The following is a 17,367-nucleotide window of genomic DNA, read 5'->3' as shown; positions in this document are numbered from 1 at the left end:
TCATATGTTCATTGGCTTGTTATTCAAAATTAAGTAAATTAACTGAAACGAGTTAAATAATTAGCTACAGTTAGGATGCCGGTTATTGTATCGGCTTGGTTTATTATAATTATTTTTTTTTTAATTTTAGAATAATTAGTTAGGATCATTAAAAAAGTTCTTAAACTCATAATGTTCAACATATACTTTAATTGTTGCTATACAAATACTATATTTTCTCTTGTGTTATCGTTAAAAACACCGATAAGAAGTATATCATTAAATTTTGGAAATATAGTAAGATAAGTTTTAATACTTAGTGCAATAATAGTGCAACATAATAAAGGCGTCATATTACTTAAAATATTTTCTATGATAAAAAATATTATTAGCCCAATTTGGTGTGTCGTTTAAAACCGAATGATAGAAAGGTGTTGGTTTGGAAAAACGCACATGGAAAAAAATTAATTTAAGGCTTAAGAACAGGTGTGTCCTCAGAAAGTACAGATACCGATGAACGTCATATCATATCACGTAAATTACTTACTTACTTAGCTGGCCCATTACAGAACATTGGTTCTATAGGCCGAACTAAGAAGAGATCTCCATTCCTCTCTATTTGTTGCTTTGCACTCTGGAATACCGCGCCTTTTCATCTCTTCATCCACTTGTTTGAGCCATCTATTCCTTGGCCTGCCAATTCTGCGTGCACCGCCATGTGGCATGTATTCATACGCCTTTTTAGCGGGTTCATCATCGCTCATTCTTATGATATGGCCTAGCCAACGCAATCGCTGCATCTCGATACGTTTAACTATATTGATGTCGTTGTATAGCAGATACAGCTCGTGGTTCATGCGACGTCGATATTCACCGTCAACGCAGATTGGTCCGAAGATCTTTCGAAGAATTTTTCTCTCAAACACACCAAGCACTGCCATGTCTGCTTGCGCAAGTACCCAGGCTTCGGAGCCATACATCAGCACGGGTAGTATCAGTGTTTTGTAGAGCGTTATTTTTGTTTGACGAGATGTGGCTTTGTTTTTAAACTGCTTACTTAAACCAAAGTAGCATCTGTTGGCCAATACAATTCTTCTTTTTATTTCACAACTGATGTCGTTTGTTGTGTTTACGGAGGTGCCGAGGTAGACGAAGTCTTTTACTACCTCAATATTATAGGAACCAACTTCCACAGTCGGTCCGAGCTCAATGGACGCATTGCGCGTCGACACCATCAACTTGGTCTTCTCACCGTTTACCGCCAGACCCACTTTAGCAGATTCTCCTTCGAACTTTATAAAGGTATCAGTTACTTCTTTTACTGATCGGCCCATGATGTCTATATCATCAGCATAAGCAAGTAACATGTGACTATTGGTGTAGATTGTGCCACTTCTTTTGACGTTTGCCTCTCGTATAACCTTTTCTAGCAGGATGTTGAAGAGGTCACACGAAAGGCTGTCTCCTTGTCTGAAACCTCTTTTGGTACCAAACTCTTCGGAGAGGTTCTTTCCTATTTTAACTGAGGACCTCGTGTCAGTTAAAGTCATTTTACAAAGCCGGATGAGCTTTGCGGGAATACCAAATTCAGACATGGCTTGGAATACCTTTGAACGCAGCGGGCTGTCGAAGGCTGCTTTATAATCGACAAAAAGGTGGTAGGTGTCGATCTGCATCTCTTGGGTCTTCTCCAGGATTTGCCGCAGGGTAAATATATGGTCAATGGTGGACTTGCCAGGTCTAAAGCCTCATTGGTAGGGTCCAATTATCTCGTTGACCATAGGCTTTAGTCGTTCGCACAATATCCCTGACACGATCTTGTAGGCAATAGGGAGTAGACTTATGCCCCTATAGTTAGAGCATACAGTCTTATCTCCCTTCTTGTGGACGGGGCACAGGATACTCAGGTTCCAATCGTCGGGTACTCGTTCTTCCTGCCAGATGGTGCTAACTAGCTGATGAATACACCTTATTAGCGTGTCGCCTCAGGTTTTGAACAGCTCGGCTGGTAAGCCATCGGCCCCTGCTGCCTTATTATTCTTCAGCCGATTTATTGCTGTATTTACCTCATCTTGACTGGGCGGTATACATTCAATACCATCTTCTGGGATTGGGATTGTGGTATCTTCGTCGTCTTCGCTGCTATTGGATACCAACAGATTTGAAAAATGTTCTTTCCATATCCTGAGTACACTATCTGTATCAGTTACCAAATTACCTTGCTGGTCTCTACAGGAGGATGTGCCTGTACCAAAGCCATCAGTTTGATGCTTGACTCTTTGGTAGAATTTTCGGACTTCATTCTGGCTCCTGTACATCTCGATTTTTTCACACTCCCGCTTTTCCATCTCTCTCTTTTTCCTGCGGAAAAGACGTTTCTCCTCTCTCCTTTTCTCCCTGTATCTCTCTCGTGCGCTACGCGTTGCTACGGATTGTAAAGTAGCCTTATATGCCGCATTTTTCTCTTCGGTGGCAGCACGACACTCCTCATCATACCATGGATTCCTTGGTGGAGGTCTCTGGTATCCAAGTATGGATTTTGCGGCTGTTTGCATGGAGTGGGCAATGCAATGCCATTGCGCTGATATGTTATCGGGATGAGGAGTGCTTTGATTAAGCAATTGGGCTAGTTGAGTGGAATATGCTGTGGCTATCTGTTGTGATTGCAGCTTACCGATGTCTAACTTTCGTGTTATGTCTGTTCGTACTTTGTTTGCTACGTTTAAGCGGGTGCGTACCTTTGCTGCAACAAGGTAGTGGTCCGAATCAATGTTTGCGCCTCGGAACGATCGTACATCCAACACGCTCGATGAATGTCTTCCATCTATCACAACATGATCAATTTGGTTTCTTGTTTTCTGATCTGGAGACAGCCAGGTGCCCTTATGAATATCGAGATGATTAAATCTGGTACTGCTAACTACCATGTTTTTTGCAGCTGCAAAGTCTATCAGCCTCATACCATTGTCAGATGTTTCACTGTGGAGACTGAATTTCCCGACTGTTGGGCCAAAGATATTCTCCTTTCCAATTTTGGCATTAAAATCGCCTAGAATGATTTTAATGTCATGGGCAGGGCAACGGTCATATGTTTCTTCTAAGGGCTCGTAAAATATATCTTTGGTCTGTTCGTCCTTTTCTTCAGTGGGAGCATGAGCGCAAATAAAGCTGATGTTGAAGAATTTAGCTTTTACTCGAATTGCAGCAAGTCTTTCATTCACTGGGGTGAAGCTGGATACCAGATGTTTTAGTCTCCGACTAACTACAAATCCACAACCAAACTCATGCTTTACGTCATGGCAGCTATAATACAGTGCGTCACCTTTAGGTGTTGTTGTGACGCCTTTCCCAATCCATCGTATTTCCTGTATGGCAGTAATATCGGCCTTGTACTTTTCAAGTACGTCTGCCAATGCGAAGACTGCTCCTTCTCTATAAAGAGTGCGAACATTCCAGGTGCAGATTCGCAGATCATGGTCCTTAAAACGTTTGCGGGGTTCGTCAACTTTAGAGGGGTTTGTTTTTCTTTTCTTTCGTTTTTTCATAGTAGGCTGTTTTTTCTAGGGGAGGGTTACTAACCCGACGCCCAAACCCAAGTTTTTAACGTTCTTATGGGTGAACGCGCGGCACATGTTAGCTCACTACCTTTAACGGGTGTTAAAGGCAGTTCCCCAGGTGACACCACGGGGAGGTCAGTGTCCACGTAAATTACCATCATTAATTAGTTTAAGGATAGTGCTAGATAATTGATTTAATTAAGTTAGTTTAGGTTTTCTTTATATGCGTGCTCAGAGTCCTTTATTGAAATTCCAGAAAAATATTGAAAAATTGCTTCTATGTAAAATATTTACGTGCAACTTTCAGGCATATAATTTATTCAATGCTATTGCTCCATCATAGTGTGTTTTGCAAAGAAAAATGTGCAGTTGCATAACACATGGTTTGTTATCATTTTGTTTTGTTGTGTGCGTTTTGTTGCTAACTTTCAACGCCTTGTCTGTACAATTGATAACGATAGCGAGCGAAAATAAATAACAGAATTTCTGATTGATTAAATATAGAAATGTAATGCAACAACAATTGACCGCTAAATATGGTTGTCAATAAAGTGGCAATGTTTACAAAATGCAATGCGGTTACTATACAGTAATTAATTGATATTTATGTTTTATACATTCTTGTAAATGTAATTCGTCAATGAAGATACAGTTAAATCTCGATTATCCGTGAATCGATTATCCGGGAACCTCCACTATCCGTGATGGAAAGGAAATGTTGGATTTTGTTCCATTTCCTCTATTTTCGTTATAAACTTCATTACCCGGCATTAAAAGTACACTTTCCAATTAATTTGATTAAGCAGACAAAATGTAAACAAACAAAAACTCGAAATTCTCCCGTATTACACAATTTGTGTATTTATGGTATCACAAAAACCATGGGACAAAGTCAATTCAAATGAAACCGATGATAATGATATTAAGTATCTTTTAAAATTTTGGTGGATTGCCATAACAAACTTAAAATTGTTTCAGATTTTTATAGTAGGTCTGTCTGGTTACCCTAAAATTTGTAACAGCTTGTACCAATTGTTGCTGGAAGTCGTCTGTTAACACAACAAGCCAGCAAAAGAGAGCGATTCGACAGAGACATTTTGACAGTTCTTTCACTGAGAGTTTGCAAATTCTTGCTGGACAAATTTCTTCTAGCAAGCACTAGCAATTCTTCTTCTTCCTGAAAACAGTCAATCATCTGTTTTTAGTTTTTTGTTGATTTATGTTTGTGAAAATTAAAAACAATTTTATTGTGGAAATAACATAGTCTAGTTGTATTGTTTTATGGAGAACAAATTTGCAAAGTGGAAAAATATGTACTTTTTTGTTTCATTTTCTTTTTTATTTTTAATAAAATACAACGTGTTTGCTTCCTTTATTGGCGGACAAATTGTTCTGTTTTGGCAAGCCAGCTGATTGCTTGCTGGTTTTTGCTGGGAAGGTGTCTGTTTACTTTCTACAATTTTCTAGCAAAAGAGAATAAAACCCCCTTACTCTCTGAGAAAGTTCTTGCTGGACAATTCTTGCTGGGAAAGTAACCAGACAGACCTATTATTGTACGATACTATGCCATTTTTACAGGGGCGAGCACACCTGTGTGCTAGCACACAGGCAAATTGAGAATACGTACGAATATGTATATATACGAATACGTACTCTTAGTTTTTTGTGAACCATAAACAATAAAAAGTTGATGCAATTTTTTATTTATATTTTTTTATTAATTTGCATTGTGGACGATTTCAGACAACATTAACGTTTAAAAATTTTGAAATAAGTAATGAAACATCAAGAAAAATTAAATATTAATTCTCCCTTAAATTTGCCTCTCTCTCGATTTTGCTCAGCTCTGCATTTTTACTTCAAAATATGTTCAAAAACTGCATATGAGCATTACCTCCATTATCCGGGAAAATCGATTATCCGTAATGCCTCCGGTCCCGACCACCACGGATAATCGAGGTCCGACTGTATTTATAAAAAAACGTGAATATTGCAAGATATTATACAAGCATTGCATATGACAATTATCAAGTAAGAACGACGTTAAGTTCGGCCGAACCGAACTTGTTATACCCTCCACCTGGAGTTGAATTGGAACAATTAGTTTCCTTTCGTTTATGAAGAAGACTAAATACCAAATTTCATCAATTTCGGTAAAACAATGTGACAAACCTTCAAAATACCAACAATGGGGAGGTACCGTTCTATGGGGACTATATGAAGGTTTGGACCTATACCGACGAGTTCCATTGGAATATTTTGTACCTCAAATGAAGACTAAATACCAAATTTCAGCCTTTTTGGTGGATTAATGTGGCCACAACCTTCAAAATACCGAAAATCGGGAGGTTCCGTTCTATGGGGGCTATATGAAGGCGACAAATTCCACATGTAAAGTTGTATACCCCAAATGACGACTAAATACCAAATTTCAGCCATTTCGGAGGAATATTGAGGGCACAACCATCAAAACACCGAAAATCGGGAGGTACCGTTCTATGAAGGCGTGGACCTATACCGACAAATTTATGGGGGAAAGTTTTATACCCCCAACGAAGACTAAATACTAAATTTCTGCCATTTCGGTGTGATAATGAAGCTAAAATCTTAAAAATACTGAAAATCGGGTGGTACGGTTTTATGGGGGCTATATCAAAACCTGGATCGATATAGCCCATTTGCAATACCAAACATCCTAGAAGTAATAGAAAATTCCCTACCAAATTGCAAAGCTCTATCTTAAAAATTGCGAGCTGTATCTTGATTTCAACAGACGGACAGGTGAACATGATTATATCGACTTAGAATTTCACCTTGATCAAGAATATATATAGTTTATAGGGTCTCCGATAAATATTTCGATGTGTTAAAAACGGAATGACAAACTTAATTATACCCTCCGAATAATGGTGGAGGGTATAAAAAAGAGAATAAATAAAAATTTCTACCAGTCCAGATATCAAAATGAATGATGTGACAAAATGGATGTGGTAGGTACACGTTTTGTCGTGGACCCATGCAAGGTAAACATTAGGCACTAAATGTTTGACTTTCATTTTGGTAAATGGCAGTGACCACTGTGCACTGTGATAAGATAAATACTTTGTTTTATTTGAGTATGAGTTTTATTTGCCGGTTAGCGTCTTTTCCATCTACCTACTTCATATAAACAACAACATAAATTTTAAAGATAATCAATTGTTGTATTTGTGTGCCAAAATTGTATATATTCTCTTTCAGACTTCCAGACATTCAGAGAAATATTGATTGTCTCTTAAATACACTCACACAGATCTTGTTATTATATTATATGTTTGCATTTTTTTTCAAAACAACAATTCATTGATGAGGTTTAAATCTATGACCCACAGAATTTGAACAAAACAAAATCTTATCTCTAAAGCGTTTTCTGAACCGACTGGGGGGGCTACTTTGTAGTGTATACTACGTATAAACACATTCTATTGTCCGTCGATGTTTATAGAAACAAAGGATTAGTTTAGTTTTGAAAAAAAAATATTGGAAATAAATAAGTAATAATGTTTCTTCCGTAATGAAATTGTTCACAAATCAACAATTTTGGAAAATCAGATAAAACCCGGCCGTGTGTCTGGCTGGTTGGTGCACATCAAACACTCAAACGGATCAACCGATTTGCCCATATTTTGTACACCTTAATTTAGTTTAAGTTCGCCGGCCGGCAATATCAGTCCTCGTTTTGGAATAGCGGATTTTTAATTCAAATTAGCTGTCGAAAATTGCTGACAATGAGAGTATATCTCTGTAGGCAAAGCCGACTAATACTTTTTATACCATTCCGTTTGTAACGCATCGCAATATTAGTCGGAGACCCTATAAAGTATATATATTCTTGATCGGCATAAAATTCTAAGCCGATATAACGATTCCGTCTGTCTGTTCGTCCGTTGAAATCAAGATACAGCTCACAATATTTAAGATAAAGAAGTTTCTATTACTCCTAGGATGTTTGGTGTTGAAAATGGGCTATATTGGTCCACGTTTTTCGCCACATTGTCTAACCGAAATGGCTGAAATTTTATAATTAGACATCTTTGTCAGCATAGGTCCACGTTTTGATATAGAACAGTAGAACGGTTTTATGGGGGCCACCGTGGTGCAATGGTTAGCACGTCCGCCTTGCACTCAGAAGGTCTGCGGTTCGAATCCCAGGCCAAGCAACATCAAATTTTCAACGGTGGCAAAATTCCCCCTCAGTAATGCTTGGCGACATTTCCTGAGTATTTAAGCCATGAAAAACTTCTCTACAAGTGGTGTCGTAAGACACGCCGTTCGGACTCGGCAATAAAAAGTAGGTCCCATATCATTGAGCCAATATGAATCGGCGTGCACTCATTGATATGAGAGAAGTCTCCCTTGTCCCATCTGGGATGTTTGTGGAACAATTATTATTATTATTATAGTAGAACGGTTTCGCCCGATTTTCAGTATTTCTCCTTCAGAAATGGGTAAAATTTGATATATGTTGTTGTTGTAACAGTATTTTGATATGGTTGTAGGTTCGTTTTTCTGCCTAATGTGGCTCTGGGTTTATCTCCAGTTCTGGGAATGTGGTTGCTTCGATAGAATGTAACCACAGATTTACTGGAGTCAATTAAGTAGGTTTGCCAGGGCAGTAGAAAACGTGCAGTGTGCCGTGCGGCGGTGTCATAGATCATTACCCTATAGGAATTTGGATGACTGCACCATTCCGAGCGTAGTTGAGCCAAAATAACTCTGGTTTGTTGTGGCAGCTGATATTCCTCAGCTGCGATAGATGGGGGATGTTCAACGAGGACTGAATTCACCCGATAGTGGTTTATAGTGACTGCATCCGTGTAAATGCTACTTGAATTCGATTGATAGGGCTAGAAGTTCTCTCTTGTAACGTTGGACCTTTCTTTCTAGATTATGAAGATCCCGCCTGACATGCCTGGGTCCTATCCACCATATGGTGATTAGGATGGATCTCACGGTAACACCCAAGCAAGTAATGCAACGAAAGTAAGCCATTGTGTTGCTGTACTGGAAGAATCTTTGTCTCCTCATGTTGATGGTCCACTGAGGACATGAGGGCGGCATTCTGACAGGTTTAAATATTTTTCCATCGCGTTGCGCTTATATTCGCGGACCATACTGTCGTCGCATAGCTTACCACAGACCGATCTATCCCGTTACGTGTGGTCAACAAGGTTTCTTTATCTACACCCCAAGTACTGTAGCTAGGGACTTGAGAATCATGTCCATGCATCTCAACTTGTCACAGATAGCTGTGACCTGCGGGCACGATATGAACATCCTACCGAATGTGATCGGAATTTGCTACAATCGACCATGACATTCAACTCTCTTCTCACCTCTATCGTCCATGTGGTGAACACAGTGGCGTAGATTTAATGACGGATAGCTGAATATTCCTCGCGTGGAAAAAGATTATAAGATCAGTCAAAAAGGAGTTCAATCTTTCACAAAGACATCAAGGAAGTAACCTGGTGCCTAGATCTTAAAATTATCCGACTAAGCTACGATCTGAATGTTGTCTGCAGTGGGCGGAATACAGGAGAGGTAGAACCTAAAAAGTTCCGGAGATATCACACCACACATAAATTTGATTATCCAACGTTTTAAACTTGGTCGAAGGGTTGTCTGCTTGATGTCTTCGAATAGCGTGGATGGCTTGACAGTATCAAAGGCTTCTGATCTGTTCTATCGTATGGCTTGCTCTAGTTGGGTCCTCGACTAATATGTGTGGAGATGGCATGCAGTGTTGTGCTGCTTACGGAACCCATGCTGATAATCCGCAAATGGGTAGCTATTTCCGACTTTGGGGAGTACTAAAGCCTCAAGGCTCTTTGCGACAAAAGCGAATTCTGTTTGTACGATTCGCCTTTGCTGGCATCCTTGCCCGGCTTTAGTAGCGGGACCACTCTGCCAATTTAACAGGCTTCGGGAACAATGAGGGTGGCCAGCGACAGCTTGAGAACTTTAGTGAAATACTCCACTCCCGGCTCAGCCAGCTGTTTCAGCATTACCATGGGCCCAACATATAGGATGCGTTAGTGTTCCTGATGACATTCGCAACATTCATCCTCGTCAGGGAGAGATCTAATGAGACGTAGTATTCTTCTCTTTGCCCTGCCACTCCCGGTGTGCTCGAAAAACTGTCGATTGAAATAACTTGCGCACCTATTCGGATCAGTCACCGTAACGTCGCCAAACATGAATGGGGTCCTATCTTCCTTCTTTCCAGGGTTCGAGAGTGACTTAACCGTTGTCTACCATTCACTTATATGATGATTTAACCACTTGTCCCGCTTATGCTCGCCGACCAACCAGTTAACTTCCAGTGTCAGCTTCCTGTCTCTGGGGTTGGCCCGACTAAGCTTATCACGTCATTTCCCACGAATGACGAAAGTGCGGTAACGTTATTTATCAAACAAGGTGCCACGATGTCTGGAGAACTGTGACACTTTCCACTAATTCTGATAGGAGGCCCCTACCGTGCAAAACGTAGATATATTCATACTGCTCAGCCAGCAGTATACCCCTCTGGCCTTTTTAGAGGATAGAATGCCACAGTTTATGATGAGCATTAAAGTCTCCCAAGACTAGACGGTTATGGCCGTCCAAAAGCGGGGTAATGTACGGCCTATAAACTGGACTAAAGCTATTTATTGGTAGGATGTCTACATTCAGCAAATCTACCTCGGTTGTTCCACACCTAGCTGCTACCCCCATACATTCCATGTACGGGTCATTAAAGGTCAAGCGAGATAAGTCTGTGCAATAGGAAAGATAATCCCCATCCTGAGCCTTCCACAGTACGCTACAACAATCACAACGCTGTAAGCTGCAGTTGTTGTTGAGCTTGGCTTCCGCCGCGCCCGTGACATTCTTCTGACTCATTAAATCCACTATTTCCTTAATCCTATCTCGGAGTCCATTGTGATTAAATTGGAAAAGAATGCATTTTCAGAAATTGGAACAATTTGGCAAATTGGAGCAAATTCGCATACACTCTGTCGATTTCCGATGCTATGACATCTTGAAAGTCGGGGCTGTGCCGCCGGAAGTCCTTCCGGATGTGCCTAGGAGATGGATTCTGTCCCACGATTTTGAGGTTGGGATGCGACATCTGATGACATGCTAGCAGGAACATTTGGGTGAGCAACATATTCTGTTGCTGCACTGACAGCATCCTTCCCTCCTGGTGAAGATGGTCCACACTCGACATATGCAACGCCTTCCACTAGATGTCGCTTAAAAATGAAGTTTAAACGGGGGCTGGGTAGTTTACGACCAAGCAATTACCTGCTTTGTAGGTCCTTACACCATGTGGTACCCGAGTTGGCTTTGAGTATCTTATTTCTTTTCAGGACTTTAGTTTTTACAGCGACTGCAGGTTTCGAGAAGATAAGGAAGTTGTCGACATTTTCGGGTTCTGAACTGTTGGTTTCTTTCCTTCAGAAACGCTGCCAATGTGATAAAATAGGCATAGCTTCTCCAGTTCTTCAATGCATACCCTGGTGGCCATAATGGTGCAGTCATCTACATAAGTCACCAGTTTTACGCCGTCTGGAGGGGAAGGAAAGTTGGAGACATAAAAGTTAAACAAGAAGAGTGCGGTATGCCCTGTTTAACTCTATGATTTCTTGCCTCGGAATTCCACATGTGCCTGTCTGCCATTAATGTAGTTCCATATGTCTTTTAACAAACTACGCTGCCTTTTGAAAGGCAAAAGACCCTACAGCTATCATAAAGCTTATATGAGTGTTTCTTTCGCAACGCCTTCTTCCTGATTACGTCTATATATGTATCAACTTCTCTGTTGAATAAAACACAAATTAAATAATCTTTCCCCTCTATTTCAGGTTGTCGATACAAATCCCGATCCAGAATGTACACTGCTGACATATTTGCGCGACAAGTTACGCCTGTGCGGCACCAAATTGGGATGTGGCGAAGGTGGCTGCGGTGCCTGTACGGTGATGATCAGTCGTGTAGATCGCTCCACAAATACAATTAAACATTTGGCTGTAAATGCTTGCCTCACACCGGTCTGTGCTATGCACGGTCATGCTGTGACCACAGTTGAAGGTATTGGAAGTACCCGAACCCGCCTACATCCCGTACAAGAACGTTTGGCCAAGGCACATGGAAGTCAATGTGGTTTTTGTACACCCGGTATTGTTATGTCCATGTACACACTGCTCCGCAACTCGGCACAACCTTCAATGAAAGATATGGAAGTTGCTTTCCAGGGAAATTTGTGTCGTTGCACAGGTTATCGTCCGATTTTGGAAGGATATAAAACTTTTACCAAGGAATTTGCCTGTGGCATGAGTGACAAATGTTGCAAAGTAAATGGCAATAAATGTAATGGCCAAGAGAATGGAGTTTCGGCTGTCGATGACAAATTATTCGACAAAAGTGAATTTGTACCCTTGGATCCGAGTCAAGAGCCAATTTTCCCGCCTGAGTTGCAATTGAACACTCAATGGGATAGTGAAACAGTGGTTTTTAAGGGAGAACGTGTTACTTGGTATCGGCCTACATCGTTGGAGGATTTGTTGAAGTTGAAATCACAATTTCCCCAGGCAAAACTTGTGGTTGGCAACACTGAAGTTGGTGTTGAGGTTAAGTTCAAGCATTTCCTGTATCCCGTTTTGATACAACCCACAAAAGTTGCAGATTTGACTGAGATTCAAGAAAATGATGAAAGTGTTTACTTTGGAGCCTCGGTAAGCTTGGTCGACATTGAAAAATATCTGAGGGACCGCATGGAAAAGTTGCCTGAGCATCAAGTGCGCTTCTTCCAGTGTGCTGTGGATATGTTGCATTACTTTGCTGGCAAACAAATCAGAAGTGTGGCCTCCCTGGGTGGCAACATCATGACTGGCAGTCCAATTTCCGATATGAATCCTGTCTTAATGGCCGGTTTGGTAAAATTAAAGGTTGCCAAATATGTGGAAGGGGGTAAAGTACAATATCGTGATGTTATTATGAATTCAACATTTTTTACGGGTTATCGCAAGAATGTGCTGGAGCCCCAGGAAGTTCTGCTGGGTATACACTTCCCCAAAACGCTACCCAATCAATATGTGGTGGCATTCAAACAGGCTAAACGCCGTGATGATGATATTGCCATAGTAAATGCTGCTGTCAATATCACTTTTGAGCCGAAATCGGATCGCGTGCAGGAAGTTTCCATGGCTTTTGGTGGTATGGCTCCGACCACAGTTATGGCAGTACGCTCCTGTGAAATGATGGTGAAGCAACAATGGAATCGAGTTCTTATGGAACGTGTGGTGGAAAATCTTTGTGCCGAGCTACCATTGGCTCCATCTGCTCCTGGCGGCATGATTGCCTATCGCCGTTCCTTGGTGGTGAGTCTCTTCTTCAAGGCTTACTTAAAGATATCTCAACAAATGATGAAGGATGGCATTTTACCGGATGACTTTTTGTCTCAAGATGAGCTGAGTGGTGGTGATGTTTTCCACACTCCCGTCTTAAAGAGTTCCCAACTCTTTGAAAAAGTTTCCTCCACACAAAATCAATGTGATCCTGTGGGCAGGCCCAAGGTCCATGCTTCCGCCTTCAAACAAGTAACCGGGGAGGCAATGTACTGTGATGATGTTCCACGTATTGAAAATGAATTGTATTTGGCTTTGGTGTTGAGCACAAGAGCCCATGCCAAGATACTGAGCATTGATGCCTCGGAGGCCTTGGCCATGGCTGGAGTTCATGCATTCTTCTCCAGCAAAGATATTACCGACCATGAAAATGAAGTTGGTCCTGTTTTCCATGATGAGGTGGTCTTTGCTAAAGACGAGGTCCATTGTCAAGGACAAGTGGTGGGTGCAGTGGTGGCCGATAACCAAGCTTTGGCCCAGAGAGCTGCTCGTAAAGTGAAGGTAGAATATGAAGATATTTCCCCTGCAATTATCACCATCGAACAAGCCATTAAACACAAATCCTACTTTCCCGGCTATCCCTGGTATGCTGGAACTGGCGATGTAGAAAAAGGTTTTCAAGAAGCTGAGCACGTTTATGAAGGATCCTGTCGTATGGGAGGACAAGAACATTTCTATTTGGAAACTCATGCCTCATATGCTGTACCCAAGGATGTTGATGAAATTGAACTTCTCTCCTCCACCCAACATCCCTCAGAAGTGCAGAAACTTGTTGCCCATGTCCTGTCACTTCCAGCCCATAAGGTGGTGTGTAAAGCCAAGAGATTGGGTGGTGGATTTGGTGGCAAAGAATCGCGTTCCATTGCAGTAGCCTTGCCGGTGGCTTTGGCTTGCTATCGTCTGAGAAGACCCATACGCTGCATGTTGGATCGTGATGAAGATATGATGATAACCGGTACCAGACACCCCTTCTTGTTCAAATATAAAATTGGCTTTACATCCGAAGGTCGCTTGACCGCCTTATCCATTGATTGTTACACAAATGCCGGTTGGTCCATGGACCTGTCATTTTCGGTTATGGAACGGGCAGTATATCACATTGAGAACTGTTACAAGATACCCAACATTAAGGCAGCTGGTTATGTGTGCAAAACGAATTTACCTTCCAACACTGCGTTCCGTGGTTTTGGTGGACCCCAAGGCATGTTTGCAGCGGAACATATTATACGTGATGTAGCACGTATTCTCAACAAGGATGTTCTGGAAATTATGCGTATCAATTTCTACAAACCAGGTGATCGCACTCATTACAATCAACTTATGGAAGATTTCCCAGTGCTCAGATGTTTCGACGATTGTCTGAAGCAATCGAATTACGTGCAGAAAAAACGTGAAATTGAAGAATTCAATCGAGCTAACCGTTATCGTAAACGTGGTATTGCTGTAGTTCCCACTAAATATGGTGTGGCCTTTGGTGTGAAATTTTTAAATCAAGCCGGAGCTTTGATTAACATCTACACTGATGGTTCGGTCCTGCTGTCACATGGTGGTGTGGAAATTGGCCAGGGTATTCACACGAAAATGATACAATGCTGTGCCAGAGCTCTGCAGATACCCTTCGAACTTATCCACATTACAGAAACTGCCACCGATAAAGTTCCGAATACCTCACCAACAGCTGCTAGTATGACGTCAGATCTGAATGGCATGGCAATTTTAAATGCTTGTGAAAAGCTAAACAAACGTCTGGCACCCATCAAGGCAGCCAACCCCAAAGGAACATGGAAAGAATGGATTCAGGCAGCCTATTTGCAAAGTATCAGTCTCTCAGCTACGGGTTATTACAACTTGGAAACTGTTGACTATCATCCAGTGGACAATCCCACAGCTCAACTTTACAGCTACTTTACCAATGGTGTTGGTATAACTGTTGTCGAAATCGATTGTCTAACTGGTGATCATCAGGTGTTGAGTACCGATATTGTTATGGACATTGGTTCAAGTTTAAATCCAGCCATTGACATTGGACAAATTGAGGGTGCTTTTATGCAGGGTTATGGTCTCTTTACCATCGAAGAATTGATCTATTCACCCACGGGTACTTTGTATTCCCGTGGTCCGGGTATGTACAAAATTCCCGGCTTTGCTGATATACCTGGAGAATTTAATGTCACCCTATTAACGGGTGCTCCAAATCCAAGAGCTGTTTACTCATCGAAGGTATGGTGGAGAATGGAGTTATAAAATGTTGACGTTTTTATTAAAGATTTGTTTGTACTTTTATTTAGGCTGTTGGAGAACCACCACTTTTCATTGGTAGCTCAGCATTCTTTGCTATTAAGGATGCCATAGGTAATGCCCGTGCAGCCAATGGGCTTAACAGAGATGTGAAACTGGACGCACCTGCCACAGCTGCACGTATTCGCATGGCATGCCAGGATAGTCTTACTAAGTTGGTAAGTGGTCAAACACAAGTTTGGCGTAAATTAAATATTGCAGTATAATTATTTTATAATTTCTTTAAGAGTCAACTTCAGATTTTAGCTTGCACTTACTCGTAAATGTTCCTCTCATACACATTAATACCGTAAAAAATTTGACTCATTGAAATAATGGTTCAAGGTCTGATATTTATCCATATCTATTGCTTTACCTTCCCATATGACCATATGGCCAGTATTAATTCGCTTCCGATGATGCTCTGGTCTTAGTCGCTTCTAGGACTACTGCGATATGAGCTATGTTGCTGCGCCAGAACATCTACCAGCGTGTCGCCAACTTCGTCGTCGGATTCATCATTGTCGTCGGAATAAGAGACAGCCCCGCAGTCTGCCCAAAAATGTCAGCGAAATTGTAGACCTTATGAGCCGGAATATGAGCAATTCCGCAGTCTTCCCAAAACAAAAAAATGTCTGATGTAATGTTGCGATTGTTACAATGTTTTGCGGAAGCAAAGGAGGATGACTTGCCTTCCTTATACAGCAGTCTGTCCTGTACATGCCTATATCACTTGAGCTTGACTCTAGTAGGGGTAACAGTAAAGAGTGGGACTGCCGAGGTTGTCGTTGTAGCAGCACAAATATGTTTGTTCATGTATTATTTCATTTATCTGGATCTTCCGTATCTAGACTCAAAAATTCTGCAACCTGGACTGGTTGCGTCGATAAATAATCAGGAGACAGGTGTGTGAGTTTAGCTGGGCAGCTAAACAAATGCAGGGCATCGTGAGGTCCCAGTCTACATGCCAGGCATATGTTTCGTATCGTGGCATCATTTCGGGCCACTCGTGTTTGCCTTGACAGCTGACGATCTTCTACTGCGATGGATGAGGGGTGGTCGCCAAATACGGCAATCACACTGTATCTCTGTACTGCCTGTACGACTGAATCAGTGTGAATGCTATGCAAGCCTACCTGATAGGCTCGTTGGTCTAGACGTTCTCTTTTATATCTTTGGACCTCTCTCTAGATAATGAAGATCTCTCCTGACGTGCCTGGGTGGGGCAAGTCTGACCTCTGAACCGTGAGAGGAATGCTCACTGTGATAACACTCAAGCAGGCACTGCATCGACAACATCCTGTGGAGTGGAGTCATGAGGTAGGACCCTGTTGCAGACCTCAGGTCGGCATTCTGACCATCTTCATGAGAAGTAGAAGATTTTACCGATGCATCAGCACAACGAAATGTTGTCGATACAGTACCTACACAATATATTCCCCTTCCGCTATTGAATATAAAAATTTACTTTTCAGAGGATTTGTTCAGATTTTGTTGTTTCCTATTATTTGTTCAACATTTATAATAATTTTTGCTAAAGAAAAGCTTATTTAATTGCCTTTAGAAATCGCTTTCGGTGCGAGCATGTTACTGGTATTTTTGGTTATAGCCTTAATGTACATACACATATATAGATGTAGTATCGCCATATCATACATTTTTAATAATAAAATTTTTTAATCTATTTTCAGATTGATATGCCAGCAGCCAATACCTATACTCCTTGGAATATTGTGCCATAATTAATATTTTACTCAAAGTTTATCTTGTTAATGACAGCTTTATTATGTTCAAACCGGCTTAGCCACTCACTATATACATACATATACACTATCACAATAGAGAAAATTTATATTTTTTAGAAAGATATACAAATAAATGATAAATAAAATATTGTATTTTTTTAGTGAATATTTTTGCTCTGTTCCTGAACCTACAAGATTCTACAAATTTGTACTATGTTAACAAATTTTTCCTTTATGTTATTGAAAAAAGTCGTAAAAATTAGTAGATTCTTAAAATTTTGGAACAGCTTCTTTGTTCCATAAGCTGAAATAAGAATGCATGTTCGCTCCTCCCTATATGTTGATTAATGTCCCAAATTTCAACATTATGGATCTTAT

The 17,367-nt window shown here is 41.0% G+C and overlaps 1 protein-coding gene across 1 annotated transcript in view; it reads left to right on the top strand.

Moving 5' to 3' along the window:
* The window catches only part of LOC141388660 (xanthine dehydrogenase-like), a 28,349-nt gene extending 11,209 nt beyond the window's left edge, over positions 1 to 17,140 (top strand). The window contains exons 2-4 of the mRNA XM_073958762.1: positions 11,426 to 15,187; positions 15,256 to 15,423; positions 16,936 to 17,140. Of these exons, the coding sequence (XP_073814863.1) occupies positions 11,426 to 15,187; positions 15,256 to 15,423; positions 16,936 to 16,986 (3,981 nt within the window). The 3' untranslated portion in view covers positions 16,987 to 17,140. The remainder of the gene's footprint in view (positions 1 to 11,425; positions 15,188 to 15,255; positions 15,424 to 16,935) is intronic.
* Positions 17,141 to 17,367: the final 227 nt, after the last annotated feature.

This window comes from Musca autumnalis, unplaced genomic scaffold, assembly GCF_047663935.1.
Source record: "Musca autumnalis isolate F117 unplaced genomic scaffold, ASM4766393v1 scaffold_1, whole genome shotgun sequence".
NCBI classification, from domain to species: domain Eukaryota; kingdom Metazoa; phylum Arthropoda; class Insecta; order Diptera; family Muscidae; genus Musca; species Musca autumnalis.
The sequence above is the reverse complement of the archived record's forward strand: the minus strand, read 5'-3'. Positions and strand labels throughout refer to the sequence as shown.